We start from the raw sequence: 16,453 nt of genomic DNA, 5'->3' as shown, positions 1-16,453 counted from the left end.
CAAGTACTTGGCTGTAAAAAAATCCAAAAGTTGGGAAATTCCTTGCAATCTCTCTTTATTATTTGAAAATCTACAGCTCTGTGCAATAGTTTACCCCATGGATTCAACTTACTCCATCCTTGAAAGCTTATGTGTTATCAACAGAGATCAGCTGCCAACTAAACTTTTATACAGACATTGAGCGCTTATATATGGTGCAAGTGATGTCCACCGAGACTCCAATCCAGCTCTATCTCAATTTAACACACATTGCCCATATACCTGAGAAACTATATATTTAATACTCAACTTGCCTACAAAATAGATCTCAAAGCATTGCAAAAGCTGACAAAACTGAGACACTCAGCCAACTTGTTATATGTTTATGAGGTAGTTTTTATTCACTATGTCCAAAGGAGGCCTCTGAGACGTTATCTATCTCACAAAAGGCAGCAGCTTGGCCTTCAAATTGACACTCAAAAGACTAAAGCAATGTGCATCATATACAGGAGCAGATAATGTGCACATTGGTATGCATAGAGGGAAGCCAGAGGTCATCTCTGCATTAAAATAACTGGGAGCCTATCATTTCTGATGATAACAAGAGAAAACTTGCAATTTTATGCGATATTGACTTGAAATGTAGCAAAGCACCTTCAGTAGTGAATGTGGTCAAATCCCAAAGCTGGTTTTGTTGGTTGTCAGAAGATCGCATCAGAGTGATCAGGGGTGACACACACCCTGTTATTTCTGTGATTTGATATTTGCAGTTTTCATCTGGGCTCTCACCCAACTGAGTTTCCGTTATCTCCGCAACACCACAACACCGCCTGCCTCAGTCACTGCCTTTCCCCTGGGTGACTGAAACCCTCAGCCACACTCTCTTTCCTCAGTGCTTAAGCCCTCTGTGCCCACACGCCCAGTGGCTTGGCCCCCCAGTGCCGCAACCCCCTGCCCCCCAAGCCGGACCTACTTTCTCAGATCTCTCTCCCACCCTGTTCACCAATTCATTCTTCTGATTCCCAAGTAAAATAGCCTCCAGCCTGACATATCTATTTGCTACACATTTGTTCCTGCTTCCCTTCGCCTCTGAATATACTGTACTTGGCAGCAATTAACTGTGATGCACCTTGAGATGTTTCGAGCTTATAAGTGGTACACCAGAGGTAATGATTAATATCTCCCCCCCCCCACCCCCACCCCCAATTGTCCTCCCATGTTGTTCTCCTGTAAACAATACTGTGAAGATGGTGCACATTGTGCACCTCAGCACAGCACTCAGCACAGGATCTTAAGAAGTGTATCTGGAAGTGGAACGATTTCCCTAACAGGAATTCACTCTTATTCCCTTTGCCAGATTGCATCTGAAGACTTTCCTCTGTTATCATGCCTCACCTTTTCTCTCCGCCATTATTAAGCGATCTGTGACACCTCCCATGTGAAGGGCGCTCTATAAATGCAAGTTGCCGTTGTTGTTATTATTTGCCCATCGGAACATTGCATATTGTGCCGCAGTTTGAACAGTGCCTTGACAACCAATGCAGTTAAAATCTCCCGTTCAAAAGCTAACAAATCATAAAACCGTCAAGTACTGCCTTACAACAGCATTCTTTCCCCATGACTGGAGCCAAGAGCAGGCAAATTGAGCAGAAAATACTTATGGGCTTAATTGTGGATTTTATAATCAAGCCGCACAAAAATATGTGAACATCCACTAAATCATTATGTTCCAAAGGCAGGCTTACAGCTATCAAATGGCTTTGTCACAGAAACAGAACTCCAGTCTCTGGTCAAGGTGACATTTGGGCTTGCGATCCGTTCCACATCCTGGCAAGACATGGGTTGCTGCTCGATACAGCAAGTCAGAAAGCAAAGTCTACTGCATTGAGGAGTTGGAATCAAAAGCATCCAGATGAAGCTTTACCAGGTTGAGTCCCATGGTATAGTGGTCAGTGTGCTCGCCTCGCAAGCAAGAGTACCGGTGTTCGATTCCCAGCCGGGGCAAAATCTTAAGTCAAGTTTCCTTGCTCCACACATCTCTGTTTACCTAGCAATAAGTAGGAACCCAGTTATTAGTTGATTGACGGATTGCTTTCCGGGGGCTAATAGTCCCTCAAAAACAAATTGGGTCACTCAACCCATGACTGTTTGTGAGGCACTGCTGTGCGCAATTGGCTGCTGCGTTTCACCCACATAATATAGAATCAATCCACTTTACAATATATTCTGTGAAGCGCTTTGAGCCATCTCAATGACATGATAAGGCACCATATCAAATGCAAGGATTATTCTTACTATTATTATTACTCATACTACTGAATTTCTTTTTTTTTGCATGAATTCTTTAAGCAAAAACTACTGGTGAAAAAAATGTGAGAACTCAGGGCGAAATGAACCCTTGTGCCAAACTGAACTGGTTCAACTCCTCCATTATTTGGAAATTACCCGTCATTTTTGAGGATTGTAAGGTATTCTGCAGAGGATCTGGGCTCATACCCTACGCAGCTTTTACACATTCCACACCAGTTCAAGTAAACACTCGACAGCCTAGATCAAATCATGTTTTCAATTTTACTTCAAAGGTTTAACCAGAGCTCTCCAAAATATGCAAAAAGTTTAAAGTTAAAGGGACCGAAGGTATCGTTTGAGAAAGGGCTTGGTGTTTAACACTTTCAAGCCCTGGGCTTGATTCTCAATTACACATGCACACAGATTAAGGCAATTTTATACTATTGATAATCCTTGCCTTTGCTATGAAACAAAAGAAGTTTGCAGCACAGAAGGAGGCGGTTCGGGCCATTGAATCCACTCCGGCTCTCAAAGCAAGGTATTTGTTCAATTCCAATGTCCCACCCTATCCCTATACCCCTTTCAACCTCTAATACTCTGTATACATGTCTACGTCGCTCTTGAAACCCATGATGAGACTCTACCACTCTACTTGCCAGGGCATATAGAGCCTCATCACATCGTCAAGAAGTCTCAAAGCTCTTCACAAAATTTTACTGTAATGTGCATTTGTAATTTTTACAGTGCAAAATGTATCAAAGTAACTGTGTGTTTTTAGTAGGCAAACATGCCAGCCATTAACTAAAAGAAGCTCCCATAAACACAATGAGGCCATCAATCAGTTACTCATGTGTTTGACTGATGGAAACTCACAGCTTTTTATTCCCTTTTTATTTGGTTTCACTTCCAAAACTTTGGAGTCTTGATCCCTTGTATTTTCCAAGTTCACTTATTTTTGTTCCTTCCCAGAGGTTCCATGGACATAGCTTCTCCTTTGTTGGTCTGCCAGGTGGCAAGTGTGGGAAGTGAGGGAGGGGAATCCTTTGTACGCTCCCTCCCTAAACCATCCAGCCAAGATCAGCAAACGGAGCCTGAAGGAAACACAAGTGGCAATGTCATTTGAGATGGGGGCTGGAGCTGGGGATTACCGAGGTGGAAATCCAGGCTGTTGTATTGCAGCTACAGGATCATATTCATTATAATCCTTGCATTCATGATTATTTGTGGGACATTTTGTATAATGCCTTTCATGTCAGGAGGATGTCTCAAAGCTTTTTACACAATTTACTATAAAATGTGTAATTTTTGTGTAGGTGAACAGCAAATCAACAATTTTATCCGGGAATTGTTGGCCAGGACAGCGGGGGAAACTCCCTTCTGTTTTCAAATAGTGGATGTTTAACAGGCTGATGGGACTTCTGCTTATAATTCCATCTAAAGGATAGAATCTCTCACAATGCAGCATGCCCCCAGCACTGCACAGGACTGTAAGCCTAGATTATGAGTTCCAAGTCCTGGTGTGGAGCTTGAACCCACATCCTTCTGATTCAGTGGTGAGAGAGCTACCAACTGAGGCAGATTGACGTACGCGGAGCAAATGTGTACTTCACACACATCTAATGCAGAAAAGGTGTGTTAACATGGTTTATGCATTGTATGCATAATATGCACAGCTACTCAGATGTAGTGAAGGTGTTCAATAGAGGAATGGACAACATGGGAATGAAAGTTTATCAATAATTCAAACGGCTGTAAGTTTGTGTCAGTAATTATTGAAATGAAGAAAATTTTTACAGCAGTTTTTGTTATGAAAAAAATGCTTTAGCCACAGTAAACCTCTCAACTTAAAACAATGTATAATAAAGCAATAAATGTAGTGCTGTACATCACTGTGGGTGCTCAGTCATCGGTGAATTGATCATTCACTTCATGGTTGTTTGTGGGACATTGCTGTGTGGAACAAATATGGCTGTTGAAAAAAAATTCAGTAGTCACTACACTTTACCGTAGTAAATTCTGTGAAGTCCTCTGAGATGTCCTGCCAACGTGAATGCCACTGTATTAAATGCAAGGATTCTTATTGCTTAAGGTGACCACTGAAATTGCTCAGGGCTAAAAGATCCTTCTAAAGCCAGAAGGCTGTTGCACATGTTCGCTCCTTGCCAAATGTACCTGAATAGCAGATTGATCATTTCCCTTTAAACCTAGTTTCAAAGCAAATTGCTTACACCAGCGCAGCTTGATGAGCTGTCCAGTACTTCGTTACAATCCAAAAGTTCTATTGTTACCTGGTCCATCTTCCCTTTGAAGGTCAGACACATCCTACAGTGTCGTGTACTGGGATTCATTTCTTTTACAGCCCTAGAAGGCAGCTCTGCATTCCAGCCATGGAGTTTTACCACATTTATAAACGTTTCTAGGGAGCTGCCAAAATATTTTATGTGCGCAGCAAGGAATGATCGCAAGTTTTCTGCAAGCAACCTAACCTGAAGCCCCGGACAGTGATTCTACAAGGCGCTGGACTGACAGAGTTACGGACCCGAGCTGAGGGTCGGGGTGGGGGAGGGGGGGGGGGAGGGCAGTTGAATCAAACTGGTTGCCAACTCTGCCCTTGAGGGTAAACAATAAGTTGGACTTTCAGTCAGTTGAAGGAGAAGTAACTGCATTAGTTCACGAAAGTGCTGATGGAACATTCGTTGGCAGGGGATCAAAATAATTCCTGTCTAACTATTATCTCTGGTGATAATGCTGCAGGATCCATGGGAGTGAAGGTATTCAAAGGGGAGAAATTCCATCTGGGTCTACATTTACTCCATCTCAGTAATATTTTACAATGTCCAGAATTTGGCAAATTCTTAATTACAGCCTTACATTTTGAAATGGGTTTTAGGCAAGTTTCTTATAAGAACCAGCAGAAAGCTGACTTTCAGGTTAAGACTAATTTAACAGTTTGCCAAATTCCACTCTGAAATGCTGCATAAATAAGAGTAAATCTGGATCCATGTTGAATTTCTACCCACAGTGTTGACTTTAATATCTTCTACGGGGCTGTATTCAGCTTCTTGATGTTTCAACCTGGGTTTGTAGCCTTTCCACAAGGAAAGGGAATTTATAAAGAAGAACTTACCAAAGGCTTGCTAGGGGAAAAGATGTCTAATTTTTTATTCTGTGGTATTTTCCTTCAACAGTTATTTATTATACTGTAAGAGACAGTTATTACTTTCCTGTCTAAACTCACTTGTATTTATCTTTGGGTGACTCACTGGAACTGTTTAGTTCTGGCATTTTAACGCAGGGACAGTTGAGAAATTAATACACATTTGCATTCCTTCTATATATGACTGATACCATTTAAAGGGGAACTGCCTCAACAAAAACAGAAAAACTGCTGGCTATTCTCCTCCCCACCCAAAAATAATTGATATATATATATGTGTGTGTCTGTGTGTGTGACACAATGGCAATGGCGTTTATGCATCCGAAGATGCCTCGGGATGTATGGTGGCCTGGAGATGGTGTCCTTCAGGTGAGACATCAAACCAAGGCCTCGCCTGGCTGTTCAGGTGGATGTTAAAGATCCCATGGCATCATTCGATAAGAGAAAGAAGTTTCTCCCTGTGTCCTGGCCAATAATCCCTCAACTAATTGGCCATTCTCCTCGTGCCTGTTTATAGGAAATTCCTGTGGGCAAATTAGCTGCTGCGTTCGCCCACAAAATAAGGAACTACAAATCGCATTCATATTACTCCTTTCACATCGGGAGGATGTCCGAGTCCCTCCACTCCAAACAGTCACTCCACTTTGCAGTAAAAATCCCTTGAAGCAAAGCATCCTGTGAAGCACTTTGGGATGTTATCCCGAAGTGAAATGCGCAATTCCAAATGTAAAGATTATCACAATGGTTTAAAGAGAAGCTTCACCATCACCATCTCAGGACAGCTTACAAACAACATCGTCCACAAATCTCACCCCTAGATGGCTGGCCTCTCGAATGAGAAATTTAAGGGGAAACTTCTAAGGGGAGAAATTTACCTGGCTATAGATTTACTCCATATATGTAGCATTTCAGAGCATCCCGAATTTGGCACATTCTTGAACTCAGTCTTAATTTTCAAATCATTTTTCTAGGTCTTAAAAAAAATCCCAGAAGCTGTAATCTACTCCAGGTATAACTCCCCCATTCCACCTCCTATCCAATAGTCACTAATCTTCCCTCCCATTGTCATTCACTCAGTCCTCTCCTACACCTAAACAGATTAACTCAGTAAATCACCTTGGACCATCTCCCTACGACAGGCTGAAGAGAGGAGTTAAAGAGTGTCTCTCTCGATCTCTCTTCATTCTTTCAGTCATGGGAAAAGTGCACTACGAAGGGCAAGATCTCAATCAAGCAAAAATATAAGGATTGGTGGGGGTGCCGAAGCGGGATAGTATGCAACAAAATTTGTTGCTGTATAGGAAAGTAAGGAAAAAAGTGTCACCGTCACCCATCAACAACAACAAATTGGATTTATATAGCGCCCTCCATGGCGGACGGCGTCTCAGAGCGCTTCACAGCAACGAATCCCGGGTCCAAGCCAGGGGGAGGGGGAAGAAGGTGACCAAAGGCACGGTCAAAAAGAAAGGTCTTCAACTGAGACCTAAAAATAGAAAGCAAGAGGGCGAAGCGAAGGGAGTGAGGGAGTTCCAGAGCCTCGAGGCATAGTGGCTGAAGACAAGGCTGCTGATGATGCAATGGAGGATTTGGGGGACAAGGAGGAGGCCAGACCTGGTGGAGCGAAGGCAATGGGCGCTGTTGTGAGGAGAGAGGTCAGCGAGGTAGGGGGGTAGAGGAATGGAGGGATTTGAAGACAAGATTGAGGATTTTGAAGTCGATCCTCTCTGGGACAGGCCACCAGTGCAGTCTGGCAAGGACTGGGGTAATCGGGGAGCGGAGTTTGGTGCAGGTGAGAATGCGGGCGGCAGAGTTCTGGTTGACAGCCTTATGACTGGAGAGAAGGGAAAAGAGATCAAGAATAAACTATATTAGCAAAGGGGGAACATTCCAAATAACAGGTTATTATAATAAAATAACAGGTTTTGGGATTTCCAGATGGCAGGTGTCCAAATGCAGTATAGGGTGCGGAAAGCAGCAAGCAGCTAAAATAAGGCCACTCTTTTCAATTGCACCGTGCTCTTCATTAGCCCGATGGTCAGATACCAGAATGTTACACAGGTCTGGTTAGACATTGTTGTAACACAGTGGTTTGGGCCAGTAAATGTAAACCCTGCAATATAATGACGCACGCTGTAAAAATGGCCACCACTCAGCGCTTTCCAGTCAGATGGCTGCTTGGAAGCTGGCAACCACTTTCACAAGCGCTTGTGGCTGTTGTGAGATGCGACCAGACCCTGGAGGCCCTCTACGCCTACAGACTTTGTAAGACAGCCAGTTGGCGGTCAAAGTACAGTATCCACAGCGTAACTAGCTAGTCTTTCAGCCTCTTTGCTGCCACTCTCTGGAACTCCATCCCTGTGTCCCTCCAGTTCGCTCCCTCTCCTGGTTCAACGTCCATTTCAAGACATAGCTCTTTGACCACACTTTTGGTCATCTTTCACTTCCCCGCTCCCCTTGTCTCCCGCTCCAAGCTCAGATGCCAAGTCAAGACTATTCAGCACTTGGGATGATCTCTTGACCTAAAAAGCACTATATAACTGTAAATCTTTACTGTATTATACATCTACAGATGCACACTATGATGGAGTGCATTGCAATAAGGCCCGATTGTATTCTGTGTCTGAACTCCCGCGATGCCTAACAGAAACACACACATTCAAATTACTCGGTATTACTTTGGGAACAATGGAGATTAAAAGAAATTTTATTTTTAAGCACTGTGAAGTACACTTCTGAAAGTTGAGGGTGTTTCGGAGTACGAAAAGGATACATCATTAAGGGCTGGCATTTCAGTAATTCCCATTTCAAACATTTCTTTTCAGAGCACAGCAACACGGTTTAAGTACAGAATGTGAACGCCAATAGCACAGGATTTTGTACTGTAATAAGGTGTACGTGATGCATTTGTTTATTATTATGCAACATTCCCAAAGCAAAAACCTTGTTCATTTTCGCATCTCCTCATCTTTGCATCAAAAGAACATTTCCTTTTCATTTCACATCAATGCGATGCCCGGCTCCGGATGGACACTGGAAGAAAAGCAATCTTTTACACTGCGGGTCGCTGGGATTGTTTAAGATGTCAGCTTCTTCTTGCAGTCCACCGAGCAGAAAACCATCCCTTCCACTGGCATGAACTTCTGACCGACCAGGCACTTACTGCAGCAGGAGCAGAGGAAACACTCGGAGGAGGCGTGCCAATTATAAGTGCCATACGAAACCCGCTGTGCCTCTGGATCAATGGTGTTGTGACAACCCTGGCACACCTGCAGACAAGAGATTGAGCAGCTTTCAGTATACAAACTTTCATTTTGTCTCTCTCGAAAATGCACATCAGAAGCACCAACAGATTTGGCTTTAAGCAGAGCTAAATCTACAACAACAATAATCCTGTGTTTGGTGTAGCGCCTTATCACATTGCTGAGACACCTCAAAACCGAAGTCCCGTCTGTTCAAGTGGATAATAAGATCTCATGTTTTCTCCCTTGTCTTATTGAACAATGGCCAACACTGTTTCTGGCCAAAAATCCCTCAGATAAAATTGGCCATTCATTCAAAGGCTATTATTGGGACATTGCTGTACCCGATTTGGCTGCCGCATTTGCCTACGAAATACAGACAGTACACTTTACAGTAAATCATGTAAAGAGCTTTGAGATGTTCTCCTGCTATGAAATGGAACAATGCAAGGATTATTATTATGAATAAATTGCCTGGGGAATAATAACTCAAGAGAGTGAGGCAGTTTTGTGGCTCCACATGAACAGTGAACAGCCGGCACGCCCCCCAGCCTAATCTCCTCATTTAGGTAAAATACGAGGAAAGCATTGCCACATGGCTAGCTGGCCGTTTGGTTACAAGAAGTTTGGATTAGCTTCAACACCCCTTCTTTGACTATATATAAACATAAGTACATTAAGTTCTACATTTCTAATACACTGGGGACAGTCAATGAATCCATTGACATAAATAGTTACGGCAGCTGCGTTTTTAGTAAAGAATAGGATGATATTCCTTCTCAAAGAATAACTAAAAGCCCAAGGGTGGGATCAAACTGCCAAATCCAAATGAGCATTTTCAGCTTTGTAACCTCCCAGTCGGGGACAGGAGATGTTCTCGCCGGATACATTACCGCAGCGTGAAGCTTCACATAGCATGGTTTGCAGACCGGTTTCTCGTTCACCATCACATAAATCTCCCCAGCGAGGACGCAGTCGCATTCAAAACAGCAGAAGTGCTTCAGATGCCAGTTCTGGTTCTCAGCTTGGGTGTACTCGTTGCTAAATATCAACTGAGGAGAAGAGGTAAATATCAGGGATATCCATGAGCTTCCAGAAGCCATACTTCAACGAATACATGGTCACAGCCACAAACGTTCGTCAGCTTTTCAAGATAAACACACACAGTGCAAGTGGTGGAACACACAGCTGCTCAGATGCAACGAGCAGCATAATATTACTGAATGCAAATAATACAGCAGTGCAATAAGAATTATTTTGGAGGTCAGCCGCGTCTGGACACATGCAGGAACCCATCACCACGGTTAAGAGTATCCAAATCAGGCAGAGTTACACATACGTATGCCACCCACACACGGAAATTCCCATCTCTGGAATGGAATTATGCCCTCTTTCCCTGGGGAGACCGAAGACCCAGAGTGTGTGTTGGGGTAGCTGCTGGAGTTAATCAGCTAAAACTGCATAACTTGCCATTGAATCTCCTACACGTAGTCACTGTCAAGATACACTGTCAAGATTAATACCTGCCAGAATTAGGTAAACAGAGTGCATCTCTTTGGGGAAAGACTAATACTCTATTCCAAACGAAGGGAAATTTCCATGTGAAGGTGGTAAACACGGAACTCAGTTTGGTTTGGATACTCTTGAGCTTAATGATGTGGTTTTGCGTGCGCCAAAGACCCATCTAACCCGCCCCATCTCCCCAGCTCAAATGAAGTTGACCACTGTTCTCAAGAGTAAACCCCGCAGCATCAATTAATCCAGTGAGCTACAGTCAAGGTTTAACATAAAGCTTTTGCCTACCTCGTCGCAGCCGGCACAACGCGGCTTCTCGCTGTCGCAGTAGTGACGGCCACAGTACAGCTTGCCTTTCTTCCAAAAGTAGATCATGTCCACAAGCAGCTCGCTGCAGACGCAGCAGATGAAACACGAGGGATGCCAGAGCTTGTCGTAGCCAGCACGCTCTGCATACACAGCCGGGTCACCCTCCTTCATGTTCAGCTTGCACCGGAAGCACGCCTGAAAAAACACACACACACACAAATGTGGCCTTTTAATCATTGACAAACGGGATGCTCTGGAACAAATTGTTGAAGTCTGAGAACCTTACAGACGTGGTTATAAACCAAGTCACTCAATCACGAAGCAAGTTACCAAACACTGTACAAACTGTGTTACAATCCCCATTTTGTTTTTAATACGTAGCCGTCTTCGCTGTTCAAATTCTTGAGCGCTCACAGATAGTAAAACCGGCTGTTCGGTCACAGTGCATCACACACTGTGCCCAACTGACCTAATCTTCACCAGCTCTCACGATGCCACATGATAATCCTCACCAGCTCTGGAGATTTATTGGTTTGCCTATGAGCGGAGAGTGGAAGAACTGGGATTTTTTTCACTGGAACAAAGCAGGTTGAGGGATGACCTGATAAAGGACTTTAAAATTATTTTCACTGGTCAGTGAATCAGTAACTCGAGGGCATCAAATTAAGATAGTTAGTAAATGAGCAAAATGAGGAGGTTAGGAGAAATGTTTTTATGATCACAACAGTTAGAATATGGAATGCCCTGCTAGGACTGGTGGTGAGGCAAAATCCATATTGGGAACTAGACAAATACCTTTAAAAGAGTCAGCTACAGTGTTATGGGGAAAGGGCAGGCAAGTGGGACTGAAAGGACTGCTCTTGAGAGAAGTGGCACAGACACGATAGGCTGGATGGCCTCTTACTGCACTGTAAATATTTACAGCTCTATGGTTCTAATCCTCACCAGCTTGAGTGACGCCACGTGCTCAACAAGTAAAATAGAGAACTAGTGACCCAAGAAACCATGAGAGGCAGTCAAATGTAAATTGCACAATCACCTTAGATTGTAAAATTGTCATGTGCTTGGGTTAAAAAAAAACTAAGATACAAGGTATCTTTGTATGAGACATTAAATCGAGGTCCAGTCTGCCTGTACTGGTGGACATTAAAGATCCCATGGCAGGATTCAAAAAGAGAAGGGGGTTTCTCCTGGTGTTTTTGCCGACAATACACCAAATAAAATTGGCCCACTCACTGCAATGCTTGTTTGTGGGACATTGCTGTGCGAAACTGGCTGCCACATTTCGCACCCCAAAGTACACCGTCAAACCACTTTACTGTGAATCGCTTTGAAACGTCTCGATGATGTGATAAGGCGCTCTATCAAATGCAATCATTATTATTTATTTTATTATTACCGCAACACAGGAGAATCCTTCATACTGTAGTCTTTGAGAGCATTCACAAAGTGCTGGTAGCATACAGTCAGAAAGTGTGCAAGCGAAATAGCCCAAATAATAGAGTATTAAACTGATATAAGAGGGACTGCTCTAACCACAAAAAGGGAAATTCTTTGAAGCAATTTTAAATAGTCTTGGTTTTCTCTGATGAGTATCTGCTTTCAACAGAGGGAAAACCTTATACCAGCGTCAAGCTTTAGCTTTTTTATTCCAAGAAACTGGTGATCAACAGTTTTAAACCAACACTCAACAACTTTTGATTTCCTTCCAGTGGAAAAAAATTATTAAAAATTCAGCATCCTTTATCAACTAAGCATACGAAAAGTCAAATGAATTAATGATGTATTGCTTTACAAGGAGTTAGAAAAAAACATTAAAACCTATTAAAAACAGGGTATGGGAACTGAGCAGTTCACTATTTTTAGACGTTCTCTCAAGTGTGTTGATGATGAATTTCTTTTCCCATGTTCAAGGGCTAACGGCTAAGAAAATAAGGGAAACAATGTGGTCAATGCAAATCCCAGGGCAGGCAGTTCCTGTTAAAAGGAATGACCAGTTTCCACTGAAGCAAAGAAAAATAAGGTCATAATGCTTTGGAACTCACTGCTTCAATCTCTCCTCCTCACCCCCTCTATCTTTAAATCCCACCTGAAAACCCATCTCTTTGACTGCGCCTAGGATCATGTTCCCCTCCTCCTTTTCCCTTGCTTGGGCTCCAACATTGCCACTGTGCAGCACTCCAGACTCTATATATTAAACGTGAGGGGCACTCTATAAATGCAAGATGATGGATTAATAAAATAAAACACAGCTTCGGGGGAAAAAAATCAATTCTTGGAAAATGTGAGCAAGGGCGTTCACTGCGTAAATGAATATTTTTGCAAATGTCCATTTTCTAGGTTCTGCCGAACAGTCTCACTTCACAGGACTGCAAGGAGCTCGGAATGTGACAAGTTGTGACAAATAAGTTCTCTATTTTATAGTTTAAAAAAAACTGCAAAGGGTGGGGATCGAAAATACTTTGTGCCTTTCATTTTCTACTCACTGAACAAATATTTCAGCTATTCCCATTTGTTGGGAATGCAGTGGACTGTGTTGGAATTCCTGATTGTGAGAAAGCGAGTGAAGCTCACCCTCTGCTGGCTGTTGGTCAGAACTATCTAAAATTGCTCTTCCAAGAGCTAGGTTCAATATTAAGCACTACCAGAATATGGACTTTAATTCTGGATTCCGCGCCACCTCCATATCAGCTCAAAGGTAGTGGAGATTGTGTTCGATCTGTCCATTGCTTTACATTTCCACCAAAAGGTGGATTAAACGATTAAAGGATGCGATTCTGAATATGTCAAAAATCATAGAGCGGGCCGAGGGCCAGCCTGTTGTAAAGCCTGCTAGACATGACATAATCTTTCCCTCAACCCCAGATTTTAAACCATAATTTTTCGACACAAAACGTTCTGTTCCATTTCTACTACCAACCTTCAGCCTCGTCACATTCATTCGTGTGGGAAGTGCTAGTTATAACTTGAGTCTGTGGTTTGGACCCTGAAACTCCTCTCACATTCGGTTATTGCCTTATTGCTCAGTATGCGTTTTGAGAACATCCTCACAACGTGAAAGGCGCTACACAAATGTACATTGTGTTACGCTTTTTTAAGGCACTTGCCTATAAGGCACATAATTTCTTTGCACTTCCGCCCTTTTGGTTGGTCCAATACCCAGCACTACCCACGATACAACTTACATACATATTGCGCTTTTCGCATCCAGATGACGTCTCAAACCGCTTTACATTTCTACCAAAAGGGGGGTTACCACCAGTACCCTTCCTTGTAGACGTGTAACTGCGTAGTCATTTATTTTCATAAAAGAAATGCTTTGATTGAAAGCAAATAAGAACAATCACAGCATTTATTTTCTTTCATTTTAAAACAAATCTCAAAATGTTTGTGAAAATAAATCCACACCACTACATTTCAGCTCCAAACAAATTCAGATTCCTTTTCCTTATCACGACCTCTAGCTTCGCAGAGTTAGTTGAACTGCGCACAGATCCTGGTTCCCAAATGCCCTGTGCATTTTCAAGCCCATCTAAACATGGGAATGTTGAGAGCTTGTTTGCGGATCTGGCAATAAACACGGTTGGCTCAATCGCTCAAAAATGCTTCACTGGATTCGTACCAAAGCTGAGCTTCCAAGAGGTGCTGTGGAGAGATATCTCTGGTTGAAACTTCATGTTTAGGCACAGCCTTGGGTGGGGCAGGTACAAAGTTAATCATTCGTTCATTATAAATTACACCTCATTTTCCAAAGTACTCCTTATTCCTTCCTAGTTTGTCTTTTTTTAAAAAAAGTGTCTTGGGATAATAACAACAATTCTTGAGCTTAATATAGGGTCGGTCTATCATCTTGTCAGCATATCTCAAAGCAATTCACAGGATTTTACTGGAAAGTGTAGTGACTGTGTGATTGCAGCTGCCAATTTATCCACACACAACAACAATTTGCTCTTATATAGCGCTTTCCACGCAGGGTAACGTCTCTGAGTGCGTAACAGCTGGGCCGGGGGGGGGGGGGGTGCGGGGAGGGGCGAAAGGAAGGTGACAGTAAGCACGGTTGAAAAGGAAGGTCTTCAGGTGGGACTTGAGAAAGGGGAGAGAAGGCAAGGCGGAGGGATTGAGGGAGAGTGTTCCAGAGTTTCGGGCCATAGTGGCTGAATGCACGACCTCCAATGTTGGAGCAGAGGACACGAGGGACAAGCAGGAAGGAGTCTGGTGCCAGTCAAGTGGAGGCGCTGGAGGGTGGATTGGGGAGTGAGGAGGTCGGAGAGGTAGGGAAATGCCTGGGGAGCGTGTGTGTGCTCGTCTTCATGGGTCTATAACCTGGAGAGTTAACAGAGCATTATTTAGGGCTTGCTTTTAAAAATTCTTGTAATTCATAGTCTTGTAATTTTTTTTAAACATTATAATAAATAACGCAAATTATTTAAAAATTGGAGGATCATTTCTAACAATGAATCGGGCATCTTCCTTTTGCTTAGATCTGATATAGCATCTTTCACATTGGGAGGACATCTCAAAGGATGTAGTATAACGTGTAGTGACTGTGTGTTGTAAGTGATGTATGATGCTGGCATTTTCTGGTGTTTATTGCCTGTGCTTAGATACTTTGAAGGTAGTGATAGGGACTTCTATTTAAACCGCCACAGTAAATGTGCTTAAAATATACAGCCTTTTTACAACTACTCTTCTCTCCCTCCCCTCTTAAGAAAAGCTCCCAATCAGGAAAATATGTTCTACCCTTCAATTCAATCCATTTTCAAAGAGCTAAACAAAGACTTTACAAACTATGGGCAATTGGGAAGAATTCATGAATAAATTAGTTAGAATCTCAGTTTCTTGCATTAATGGTATTGATAATCTTTGCATTTGATATAATGCCTCAAATACTTGAAAGATAATTGCTATAAAGTGTAAATTTTATTCTCTGCGACCCCCAAAACACCCCTAAAACGATGTTGCTCATATTCTCCAAAGTGAAGCTCGTCATTTAAATCTGGCTTCAGCTTTATAGCACTAGAATCCTTCCATTGAACTAATATTTCTGAGCCACAGTGGACAACATCACCAAAGTTGAGAAGAACGACAGAGAATCAGAGGAACAACAAATGTTAGGTAATATCAAGCTTGAGGTTTGTTAAGCCTGTAGATTGTATGAAGAAGGGAACGTTTAAGGAGTTGCGGAAGCTTAAACTCCTAATAAAGGATTATATAGGATGTTATAGCACAATCGGCCATCTGGTCCTACTACAATGCCGGTGTTTATATTCCACACGAGTCCTCACCCTCCTAAACTCCTCTTTTCCCTTCACTCTCATGTATGCATCAAGTTTCCTCTTGAATACGTTGATCTTTTTATCCTTCAAACACCACTTCTGGCAGTGAGTTCCCCATTCTCACCATCCAAATTCCTCCTAAAGTTCCTTTTACATCTGCTAATGGCTCTCTTATACTTATATCCCCTCGTTTTGGACTCACCAACAAGTAGAACAAACCTATTGACCTCCACCTTACAGAACATTACAGCATGGAAACAAGCCATTCAGCCCAATTACTCTGTTGATTATTTTGAACACCTCTATCAAGATGAGTTGGACTAAGAGACAGAAAGGTGAGCTTGGAATTTAACATAGTGTGGATGCAGGGAGAGCACCCGGGGGCAACAAAGTTGAAGCTTGGTTGTCAACAGAAGTGGAGCAGCAGTGATCACAGCTTATAGAGAAATGGCCAATTTCAGTTTATCACATTTCAATCTGATCACCATCACACATGAAGAGAGCAGCAGATTGTTCATAAATTAATTATAATCCTTGCATCAGTCGTTCACTTCAAGAGTACGTTGCAAAGCGCCTAAGAGGATACCCAGCAAAGTGGAGTGACTGCAAATCTTGTGGGAGGATGTGGCAGCCAATTTGGCCTGGCAATGACCCACAATCAGCCATGGAGTGAAGGAGCATTTTTATTT

The 16,453-nt window shown here is 42.7% G+C and overlaps 1 protein-coding gene across 1 annotated transcript in view; it reads right to left on the bottom strand.

The window, feature by feature from the left end:
* Window positions 1-8,111: 8,111 nt before the first annotated feature.
* The window catches only part of tes (testis derived transcript (3 LIM domains)), a 28,148-nt gene continuing 19,806 nt past the window's right edge, over window positions 8,112-16,453 (bottom strand). The window contains exons 5-7 of the mRNA XM_007894580.2: window positions 10,468-10,683; window positions 9,558-9,716; window positions 8,112-8,691 (exon numbers count right to left, since the gene is read on the bottom strand). Coding sequence (XP_007892771.1) covers window positions 8,500-8,691; window positions 9,558-9,716; window positions 10,468-10,683 — 567 coding nt within the window. The 3' untranslated portion in view covers window positions 8,112-8,499. The remainder of the gene's footprint in view (window positions 8,692-9,557; window positions 9,717-10,467; window positions 10,684-16,453) is intronic.

This window comes from Callorhinchus milii, unplaced genomic scaffold, assembly GCF_018977255.1.
Source record: "Callorhinchus milii isolate IMCB2004 unplaced genomic scaffold, IMCB_Cmil_1.0 Scaffold5, whole genome shotgun sequence".
In the NCBI taxonomy this organism is placed as follows: Eukaryota; Metazoa; Chordata; class Chondrichthyes; order Chimaeriformes; family Callorhinchidae; genus Callorhinchus; species Callorhinchus milii.
Note: the sequence above shows the minus strand (reverse complement) of the source record. Positions and strands in the feature narration are given on the sequence as shown.